The sequence below is a fragment of the Mauremys mutica genome, chromosome 4 (assembly GCF_020497125.1).
Source record: "Mauremys mutica isolate MM-2020 ecotype Southern chromosome 4, ASM2049712v1, whole genome shotgun sequence".
Taxonomy (NCBI): domain Eukaryota; kingdom Metazoa; phylum Chordata; order Testudines; family Geoemydidae; genus Mauremys; species Mauremys mutica.
The window spans coordinates 83,369,967-83,381,439 of NC_059075.1; the positions used below are offsets into that span (position 1 = coordinate 83,369,967).

Genomic DNA, 11,473 nt, shown 5'->3' on the forward strand with positions numbered 1-11,473 from the left:
GTGTGTGTGTGTGTGTCTCTCTGTGTGTGTGTGTGATGCTGTGTAATTTTATCCAGGCTGCACTCTGGGAGTTCACACAAGACTGATACCTTTGCTCCCTGCTTTGTATCAATTGGTCGCAGATCAGGCTATTGTTGCAGGAAGCTTCTTTCATTTCTATGCTCCGTCGATCAACGAATTTTCCCCACAGTCTCTTCCTGAAATTCAGTGGGTCTCTCTCTCTCTCTCTCTCTCTCTCTCTCTCTCATGCGTGCAGTCTGTCTAACTGGAGACCCAAGGAGAACTCTGATCACTGCAGCTCCATCTAATCCAAACAGCTCGGACGCCTCGGTGGCCTCTGCCCGTGTCTATTGATTTAAGTAGCTCTAAGACAGATACAAGGGGACAGATCGAGGCAGATAAAAACTTGCCGATGCTTAACGATTTGAATCAGTGTGTGCTTTGCAACTTTGGAGGGCTGCTAGCAAGACTTCTTTAATGGGACCCCTGGTGTCATCTGCGCCAAGCCTTGATCTCCCCAGCAGACTAAGGGCTGCGGCCATCATGCCACAATGGTTATAATTTGGATCTTGCTGCTGAGTTTGTTGCAGGAATCTTGGTCCCAAGGGTTGGCTGCGGAGGTGCCCAAGGTACCTTATTGTGCCAAAGGCCAGACGTGTGACCCAAGGCTGCGCAGAGATGCTGGGGGGCGCGGCGGGGTCTATGAGCATCTCGGGGGAGCACCCAGGCGCAGGAAGCTCTACTGTGCCACTAAGTATCACCTCCAGATCCACTCCAATGGGAAAATCAACGGCAGCCTGGAGAAAAACAGCGTCTTCAGTAAGTACTGTGCATGCCTCTCCCCTGCCCATTTCCTCCTCTATTAGCTTTGTAGAGTGGCTTTCAATTACTATTCGCTGTGACCCGTTGAATTGTCCTTCAGGTCTAACCTTAGAAACCAAGGCGATTAACGATCCAGGGGCTGTTTAGAGTGAAGTGACAGTGAAACAGACACACTGGGCGCCAGATTCTGACACCCTTTCTCTGACCAGCGTCTTACTCGCGGAATAGTCCCAATTGAGTTAAATAGGATTGCCTGAGGAATAAGGTGCTACCCAAGGGGAAATAGGGGGGCAGAAGCTGCTCCTTTATTATTAGGATTTTTTTCCAGATTTAAATTCAGCAAGATTTTGCCCTGATCTGCTTGCAAAGCTGGAATTTCTTTGCAGCACACATTTGTGCCTCCCAGATAACACTGGCAGAAACAGCCAGTTCCGAAGCAGCTAATAACCGTTAGAGTAATACACTTCCTCTGTCCAAGAGTTCCTCCGTTTGGATTTTGTTTGATCTTTAATGCTACCAGACAAAGCCCATCTCTCTCCTTCCCCCGGTCCTTTTCATGCAGCGTATTCTCCAACCTCCTCTGCCCACACGCAAGGCACAGATGGGAGAAATACAGATGTGGACCCGACCCAGTGAAATCAATGGCAGAATTATGGCTGAGATCAATGGGAATAGGATCTGGTCCTCGTTTTTTCTCCAGAATCGGCGCACTTATTAATGACTAGTTAATTTTAAACTAGCTTCCAGAATTACACCCACACATACCCCCGGAATTGCTCAGTGGCTTGTGCAGAAAGCGAATGAGACAAAGGGAAAGAAATTTACCCCCACCCCCGGCTTCCAAGAAGTCAAAACAAATTTGTTTTTTCAAGTTGCCTCTGATCTGGTGATAGGAGGGGGCCTACAGACCAAAGCATCTGTGTGTGTGTGTGGGGCGGGGGGGGGGGAATCGGTTCTCTTGCCCCAGATTCTCCATGCTCTGAACAACCAGCTCAGGTCTAAGATGCAGCAACTTGTGTCCCAAGCCCCTTTTGATTTGTACACCTTCTTTACCACCACCCCCCCACACACACACACCCCAGGCTGAGCCCCTCGGGCTATAGCATTAGCGTAGGAAGCAGCTCCTCTGTGTCTAAAAGGGGATCAACCAGGGTCGAGACAACCGCGAACTGCACTCAACTGTCACTTTGTTTAACCATCTTTGCTACAGTTGCAGGCATCTCTCCTCACATTTCCTTTCAAAGCTCCCTCACAGCCCCCTGTCACCAAGCTAGGACCAGTGCTAATTCCTGAGGAGTCCTTAGGCCGACCAATGGCCTTCTTCAATCTCAAACTGGGCTTCAGATTAGTTCTCCCGCTCAGGCTGCGTGCTGCCTCCCCGCCCCCAAGCTTCTTGCTTGTCTGCTCCTAGGGGCATGTGAGGTGGTACAGACTAAATGACTTTTACCCCCTTGGAAATGTGCTGGAAATCAGCAGCAATTAAGATGAAACGGGATATTTCAAGAGCAAAGGGTTGGGAGTGAGAGAGGGAGGGAAGGAAAGATCGGGATTTTCAAACACTTTTCTTAACAGACCAGTGGAGATATTGCAGCCGGTTTGTGGACTCGGTGTCTCATGAAGATGCTTTGGGGAGGAAACAGCTTTCTTCTCACAGCGGAACCTTAAATCCCGAGAGATCCGGGACTTTCCTTTCTTCCCACTCCCCAGGATACGAAGTACAGCATTATTTCTGTACAAAGCATCCCACGTCGGGTGACTGGAGCCCAGGGTGCTCCGGGGAAACCTATGCCCTTGCTCTAGTTAGCCCACAGAGATAGGGAGACCTCCAAGATCTGGCTCAAGTGCACAGAGGAAAACCACTATTTCCTAGAGAAAACCCCTCTCGTTATCAAAGACTTTTAGGAGGCATTCTTCCGAGTTCAGTCAATGGCAAAACGAGGGGTGATTCAAACCAGCTGTACGTACAGTCTTTACCCTAATTTGTCGAGATTGAGGTCAGACCAAAAATTTAACTCGGCAAAACAGGAAGGCTTAGAGCAGTGTGTTTTCTAATTGTCAAAAGACACTTCTGGGGTTACATACGGCTTCTATATCGTTACAGAGAATACTGTGCTTCTTTGACACCAGAATGGCTGAACTAGGAGCTTCCAAAAGCAAGATATAAATTTGCACATGTATCACAACAGCTCCTACTACAGCATCTTCCCTTACACGAGTTCTATGATAGTTTGCCTCTAGCATCCTTTGGCGGGATGTAAACCCTTTGGGAGGCTGCCTGGGCTTCTTTCCCCTCTTACTCTTGTCTAGTGCATTAGACACGATCTTCTAAGGGCTGAAATAACTCCTCCCTTATTGTCATACTGTCCTTGTTTCAAGCACTACATCAACTTTCTAAATGACAAGTTCCTTTCATGATTATATACATGGCTCTAAGATGCAGCCGTCTTACTCCATTTTACCCTCCGGAGACCCCAGAAAGAGCATTGTCCTGAAGTGGGTAGCTTTGTGACTGGTTTCAATAAGTCAAGCACTCTGGTGTCCCTCAGAAAAGCATTAAAGGGGATTTAAACTTTTTATATATATACATATAGGATTAGGTGAACCTGTAGTTCAGTGTCAGATCTTTCCCTTTTAAAATAGTTAAATCTCACTCAAACAAGTAGGGATTTACTGGCAGTTCCCAACCATTCCCATCTCATTAGGTTTTTTTTCTGTATTGTCTAATTATGTTAGTCTTGTTTTATGTTCATGACTTCAGTATGACTTCTTGAGTGATAAGTTATAAGGGCGAACTCATATTCTGGAGGTAAGTAGCTATTCGGATGTATTTCAGAAAATTACATATGAAAGGGAAAACCCATCTCTCCTCTGTTTCTAGGTATTCTAGAGATAACTGCAGTTGATGTTGGAGTCGTTGCCATCAAAGGGTTGTTCTCTGGCAGCTACCTGGCCATGAACAAAAGGGGGAGACTTTATGCTTCAGTAAGTTTTATTTTAAGACCTTAACTATTGTATTGAAATGGAAGCATGTTCTATTTGGGTGTCAGCAATTTTCATGGGGGGTAGCATTATTATTTTGAGTGGACCAGGTTTATCTGCTATCAATAAATGCTTATAGAAAAAAAGATTAAATGCTGTAGCAGAAAGGTGCTATCAAAGTGCTAAGTATTCTAACTTTTCTTGTTACCTGTACAGCCAAAGAGACAAAAATAATTTATTTGGCAAAGGCTAAGATTCTCTTGACAAGTTTTGGGGCTATACCAAATTAAGCATGAAAAATACACCAGAAACAAGCCTCTGAAATATGATATTAATATCTATTCACAATGGCCCAAATTAACAGATGAAATTTATCTTTGACACCGGGAGTACGTGTACATGTCAGCTGGAAGGGAGTCAATAACTAGAAAATCCTTCATTGACGTCAATGGAAGTTTCTCTTACAGAGTATAAAATTGGGCCTCAAGCAAATGTAAGAGAACTCAAGCTGGTGTCAGAAGACAGAGATAGAGCAGGAAAAGCAAATATAAAAAGTCATAAGAAGTTGTGAGTTATATGTTTCAGAGGGCCATTCAGGTTGGAGTGTTCACACACCTCCTTAACCTCAAAACAGATATTAAGGAAGTTTAAAGGCATTTGTTACTTAGGACTCAGTTCATTGTAATAGTCCACAGGTGTATTGCATCTACCTATGTAGTTCATCATCAAGATATACAGTTTTGTCTCTTTAATAGTTTCAAAATGTCCATAGTAGATAAGCACCCAGGAAATTAGTATTATATTTTCAGTGCACAGACATATGGTTATAGGTCCAGAAATGCAAGCAAACTAATAATTTCATCTTGGCTGGACAAACTGTAATGATATGCCTGAGTATTTATACACCATCTTCAGAGTGATTTTCAGGCATTAATTAATAAATCCTCATAATTCAAATGTTTTGTCCCCATTTTCCAGATGGGGAAATTGAACTCATAGACTCAAGGTCAGAAGGGACCATTATGATTATCTAATCTGACCTCCTGCACAATGCAGGCCACAGAATCTCACCCACCCACTTGCCCAAATCCCTAGTGAGTTAGTGACAATGCTGGGACTAGAATTCAGAAGGTCTGTGTTCCCAGTTCCATGTTCAAACTGGGAACACAGACCTTCTGAACCTCTACAGCATTCGTTTATTATTATTCATTTGTATTGCGGTAGCACCTTGAAGTCACCAATCAAGTATCAGGATCCCACTGTGATGAATGTCGTACACACATGCACATAACAAATAGAGCACATGATCCAAGTATAAGAAAAGAGACAATAGGTGGATACAACAAACAGATTTAGGGGAAAGCAAGGTAATAGTGAGGTAGTTATGATTAGTGATACATCAATAAAGATCATCTACAGAGGGAAAAAATCCATAGATATAAACATATAGCAATTTTACAAGTAATATAGTTCGAATTATTGTCGTTTTCTATTTGAGGTTAGTTTGTGAATGTTTGTTCACATATTAGTTTGTGACTTGCTAGATATTCTGATACCATGGGACCTTGTTTATAGATAGATGCTCTTATTCTGTTCTGAATCCCTCTTGTACCATCATTCTCTCATTCTAATCTCGGGTTTCCTCTTCTATATGCTGCAGTCCTTTGTTTAATAGCCAGCTGTCCCCTCTGTAAGTCCTGTTCCTGCACTGGTGAGGGTGCTGAACTATTATCCATGCTGCCTTTCTGGAGCTGATGGTTGTTGTGTTTGCTTTACAGGAATCTTACAATGCAGAGTGTGAGTTCGTGGAAAGGATCCATGAGTTGGGCTATAACACTTACGCATCTCGCCTATACCGGACAGTGCCCAATGGAGCCAACACCAAACGCAAAGCCAGTGCCGAGAGACTCTGGTATGTCTCCATCAATGGGAAAGGCCGACCCAGAAGGGGCTTTAAAACCCGCAGGACACAGAAATCCTCTCTCTTTCTGCCCAGGGTACTGGATAACAAAGATCATGAAATGGTCCGTCTATTTCACACAAATGTTAAATACAGAGAGAGTCTACTGAAGCCTCCGAGTAAGAATAAAAGAAGAAGGAGAGGACACCAATGGATTCCTTGGGGGGATTGGGGTGGGGACTGAAAGCAAAGAAGAGTGTTCGAAGTGTGACTAGAAAACAGACAGCTGTGACTGTATGGCATATCCACAGGGACATTTTTGATATAATGTATATATAATTGGATGTCACATCAAACCTATTTACTTTTAGATAATTTTAGAATTATTGCCTGTGCTAAAAACAAGTAACATAAATTGAGGCACATTCAAATGTAAATTAGATGGATGTAATAATTTTGTCAATGGCCTTTAATATTTTTCTTTTCCTTAATTTAATTTTTTTCTAACTTACTTTAGGGTGCTCTCCCAATGGGGTATTCCCCCAGTGAACCATTCTCTCCTATGAACATTTTACACTTGTTACCTGTTTCTTGAAAGAAAGCATAGCACTTTTATAATCCTTTCAGTGGTTTCCCAGTACAGGACTACATTCAAGTTATAATGGAGTACAGAAATCTCAGAACTGGTTTATTTTGTAAGTTACATGTATTTATTTTTACCTTTGTTTTGACAAAGTCAGTTTCATTCATTTTCTCTCCCCTGAAATTAACTTAACCTGAAATTGTAAGGTTACTTTGAATTTAAATATTTCAGCAGTGCTACACATTGTTATAGTGTTCTAGAATTTGTTTAATTAAAACATGAGGTCATCTGATCTTGTTATTTAATGGTTTTCTATGAAGCCTGATAAAGGATATAAGCTTTACTAATATAAAGTGCTGGAAGACCATATAAACCAGTTTATTATACATTGAATCTTATTCATTGCTTTAAGATTAGAATATGATATTAAAGTGGAGTCCAAATTTCCATTAGAAACCTCTCTTATCAGGAAATGGGAACTCAGGGTCTGCTACTGCTATCCCAAACTCCTATTGAAGTCAATAACTTAACTGGGAGTTGTACCTTGGGGAAATTAGCCTTCAGGAGAGGACCCTTGATCAAACATTTTCTTTGGGCTGTTTTCTATATAAAAACCTTAGTTCTGAGAGTTAATATATTTTAACCAGTACAGAAAAAAAATCAGATCAGTTTGGCTATGCAAAAAGAGATTTAAGATGGCTTTTCTATTATTACTATTTTTCTTAATGCTTGTATTTTTAATAGAGATAGATCCAAGATGCAAAGTTCAAATCCAGATCTGGATCAGTGATCTTTGGTTCAATCCCTTATAGAAATGGGGTCAGTTGCAATTTCTGATTTGAATCCAGAAGTGAACTTTTGCAAAGTTAGTGTGTTTGTGTCATGTTTTATTCTGAATTTATATCTAGTTTGAAAAGTAGAACTTAGCATTCAGGTAATATTATCATATTGACGGAGCAATATTCTGATTAAGTGTCTGATATGCATGGACAGTAATCTTATCAATTAGTATGTTGAAATTACGTTAGCATGGGAGTCAAGGTGATCTGCACCTTGGCAAATCAAGCCCACATACAGCACAGCTGATTGCAAAAGGGATTGCAATGGATTCAGTACAGCCAGTAAAATGGATTCAGGCATTATTTCCTTTGAAAGTTGTTCAAACATGGGTTTAAACATTGTTCAAACTTAGATCCTAAGCCTCTTCACATTGAAGTTGATGAGAGTTTTGATTTCATTTAAAGTTGTGGATACTCTGAAGGTTTGGCCCATTAATATCAGTAGAGACACCAAAGCATTTATTTAACAAATCGGACTGTTCAGTAAATAAATATTAATAGATTAATCATTATTAATTAATTTTATTATTTACTAAATAGGTACTAACTCAGTTCTAAATCATATTGCCACAAAGCACAGAGGTCCTATTTTAGTCTATCCATTTAATAAGACATTTAAGCACAATTAATGCAAAACTGCCATGGTCATCAATAAGAAAATTTTCATGAGGGGTGGGGGGTATTTGGCCCATAAATTGAGCACAGATTATGTTCTCAATCCAACCTCCATACCTATATATGTGAGCTTATAGTGGCGCCTTTGTAAGCTTTCATTCCCTTGTCCCATTTCTTACACACTTGTCTGCACCCTCACTTTATTACACTCACAAAGAAGAAAAGCTATATCTGAATAAGAAAGATGGCCAATCAAAACCTTATTTGATCTCTGGGCTTCCATTACATCAAAAACATTTGAAAAACACATACACATTTAAAATGATGCATCTTATAACATAGGGAATACAGGAGCTGGTTAAAAAAGGATGAACATTTGTGAATTGTTTTTCAACCCCTTTTAAAAAAAAGGAGGTGTTTTCTTTACGAGTGCTGAAGAATACAGACATCAGGCCATATCATGTCCCCCTGCATAAAGAGCCACCGAAAGACCCAAGTTAAGCAGAAAATTTATTGGTCTTGAGAATGCGGAGTTCCTTCATTGTGTTCCTCACTGGCGGACAACCCTGTGGAGGGACAGAGGGCATAGTCTTCCAACTCCATGAAGGGTCCAAAGAGCCACAGGAAAATGTTACAGATTTCAAGGCATCTTTGGAGGGTTGGCTGCATCTGTGTAGAAGGCCAGACCTTCCCTTGTCTCCTAGACTCCGATGGCAACATGACTTCCTTAGATACTGTGTTGGCCTTGCAATGTTACCTATACCTCAGCCACAAAGTGCCCCAGCAAGGCATTGAGTGGGAACACATAGGAATTAGTGATGAGAAGACAAGAAGTTTGGCTGGGCAGACAAGAGGTGGAACATGAGCAGCTTTCACAGCCCTCAGACTCTTGAACATCAGGAGTGATGTGAAGGAAAGGAAAAGTTGTGCTAAATTAGGAAAGGAGAGTGAGGGAGAGGCAGTGCTTAATTTGTAATGAAAGAGGTGCTGGGGCTCAAGCAATTTTTTTACGTTCATAACTGATGCAGCAAGCCCCGAGGTACCAGGGCTAAGAACTGCCAAGCCTAGAGGTGCCAAGGCTCAGCCCCAGGAAGCCCTGGCACAAACTAAGCACTGAGGAGGGGTATGGTATGGTTGTGGCTTGGCTTGCCTGAGGCTGCCCTGTAGAGTAAGGTAAGAAGGTAGCTGGATAGTGAGGAAGGATGGAGATTGCTCCTCTCTGCTGCACTTAGCAGATAATGAAGACTGATAATCAGGCTCACAAAGTGAAACACAATTGGAAATGTTCATTTTGGAGTAATATACATGTTATGGTGGGGAAAAAATGGTGGGAAGAACATTTTCTGAACTATGAAATGATACTAGCTAGATTTTTTTTATATATATCACAGAAATTTAAGCAATTTTAATTGCAAAAAGCAATTCTTACTTGAATTTGATGTGTTATATCTATTTGGGGCCAAATTTTACTCTTAATTACATGTGTGCAATCCTCAGGTAAGTCAGTGGGCAGAATACACATTTAAAGAATTCACCCTATTGTAAACTTCAGCATTTCAACCAAAATTTCTTTGTGTTATTACAGCCATCTAATTCCTGAGGTCAACAGGAGTCTTTCCATTATCTCCAATGGCACTGGATCATTCCTTGTGAGAACAGCCTTGTAACAATGCTCTAGACTACCCAGCGTTCAGGGGACAACAGGGTTTTCATAAGCGGATGTAATAGGAAGTAAAGGAGGATATCAGAGTAAAATTGTTAATTTGCTTACAATAACAAAGCCCCTTGGCTTCTGGATATTGGGCCAGTGGAATTGCTACCAATTTCCATGTGTCACTGAGATAAGAACCTTGCCTATCACTTTGAGGACATTCTATACAAGTCCATTCATTTCAGTGGGGCAAAGCAGAAAGACAAGCAGAGAGAATGAGACAGACCTACTAACTCCCTAGAGAAACAGGTACTCATGAAATTTTGTTGTGCCAAAAGAATGTGAGCATAACAAAACTGAATAGCTTCAGTAAGGGTGCAATTTCTTGTTTAATGCCACGTATCTACTTCCTTTTCTATTATGGAAGTTGTCTGTATTTTCACTGGTAAAATGCTTTCCATATAGAAAAAAAGTATTGAACTGAGGCTTTTTTTTTAAAGCTATTTTAAATAGGCCTTTGAAGCTTTCAGCAGAGCTCAAGTTCAGCTGTCTCCTGTTTCCTTTCGGAAGGTTTGAAGGATTTGGGAAGGTGAACAAGCAGATCTATAATTAAAGAACAGTTGATGGTAACCGTCCCTCTTTGTTAGCATTCTCAGGCCACCTCCAAATTTAGACAGTTAAAGAAAAAACTGTCCCATTTTAGTTTTGCAATAGTTTAGATGCCACTGTTGCATAGCAGAAGAGGAGCCTTTCTGAAACCCAAAGAATATCCCCTTTCTGGATGCAGCCCACAAAAAGAAATGCACTGATATTCATAATCTTCCCTTTATAAAAATACTGCACTACTAATCCTAAACACAGCACTATTACTGTTGTAATCTGTACTCTTTTGGACCAAGGGACAGTGGTTTATTTGTGAAATTCCTACAAGTGGGGTGGGGGGGGAGGAATTACGAATAAATCTCGATGCTGCATGTAGAGGTAAATAGTGAGCTCTAATATACTTTTCAAATCATATAAAACATATATAATTGGATGGAAAAAATAAATGTCCTGGAGAGGAAGTTATTGATCATTTAGAGCAAGGGAAAAGATCCTGTGTCTGTGAATGAGTTAATTTCCCTAGTTTACCCCCTACAGATCAGTCACTGGTCAGGAAAAGGCAAATTAGAGGAGTGCCTAATATTTCAAAGGGGAATAAACATGAATACAGGGAATAGCTTCTCTAAATCTATGTTTTAATGCTCAATTATTTAATGCAATTGTAAGTGCAGAACACTCAGGCCAGCAACCCAGCTAAATCTCTTAATCTGAAATGAGGAGAGTGTAATTATGTGGTGCTAGATGAATTCAAAGAAACTTTGAGATAGACTGTTTTAAAAGAAGCAGTCACCAGAGAGATGAATGAGTCGCCCTGCCTTTCAATAGAGGACTCCGGAGAGCTGCATCTATAGTGCATACAAACTGGAACAGACCCCCTCAAAGCCTGGTGGCACTGGGATTGTATACCCCTCAGAAAATCAGATTGTAAAGGTGCTCACGTGGTAGCTCTTTCTTTAAAAAAAGCCATGACCAGCCAGATGCCAGGCCAAGGCCCTGAACCATTGTCCTGCATTTTACTGCCATTCGTCCCCAGGTTAAAATTTGATATTACAAAAATGTCAGTATCATGCAGTAAATGAGGGACAGGGATAGAAACAAGAGAGGTATCAGGTATCCCCACTGCCTCTATTCTCTTCCCTGCCAGAGACGGATGCTGGCAATAGCATGCCAAAGGCCTGAAAAACATAGCTAGTCAGAGAAATTTTGACAAGTTCATATTTTGTTGGACTATGCAGTACCAATAAAATTGAAATTCTTCCTCAAAATCAGGCTGATTTTGCCAGAATTTCATTTATGAAGAAAGCTAGGGGGAAGTTCTGGCAATGTCAAAAAGTCCTGTTTCAATTTGGAATAAAATATGTTTCAATTTTTTGTTTTGAAATGACTTTTTTTTTGTTGAGAATTGCTTTCATTTTGCATTATATTATAATTCAATATACATTTTTTAAAAGTCAGAATTGAAACGATTTCTTGAAATGAAA

At 40.8% G+C, this 11,473-nt stretch overlaps 1 protein-coding gene across 1 annotated transcript; it reads left to right on the top strand.

Annotated features, from left to right (window-relative positions):
- The first annotated feature begins 551 nt into the window (after positions 1 to 551).
- Positions 552 to 5,945, top strand: FGF3 (fibroblast growth factor 3). The gene is made up of 3 exons (XM_045016634.1): positions 552 to 819; positions 3,701 to 3,804; positions 5,580 to 5,945. Exons 1-3 carry the CDS (start codon positions 552 to 554, stop codon positions 5,943 to 5,945), a joined length of 738 nt encoding a protein of 245 aa, XP_044872569.1.
- Positions 5,946 to 11,473: the final 5,528 nt, after the last annotated feature.

Bases quoted from the DNA above. Each gene is read 5' to 3' on its own strand.
- FGF3 (XM_045016634.1), top strand. From the start codon at position 552: ATGGTTATAATTTGGATCTTGCTGCTGAGTTTGTTGCAGGAATCTTGG. The intron at 820-3,700 runs GTAAGTACTGTG...CTCTGTTTCTAG, and splicing joins GGAGAAAAACAGCGTCTTCA to GTATTCTAGAGATAACTGCA. The intron at 3,805-5,579 runs GTAAGTTTTATT...TTTGCTTTACAG, and splicing joins GGGGGAGACTTTATGCTTCA to GAATCTTACAATGCAGAGTG.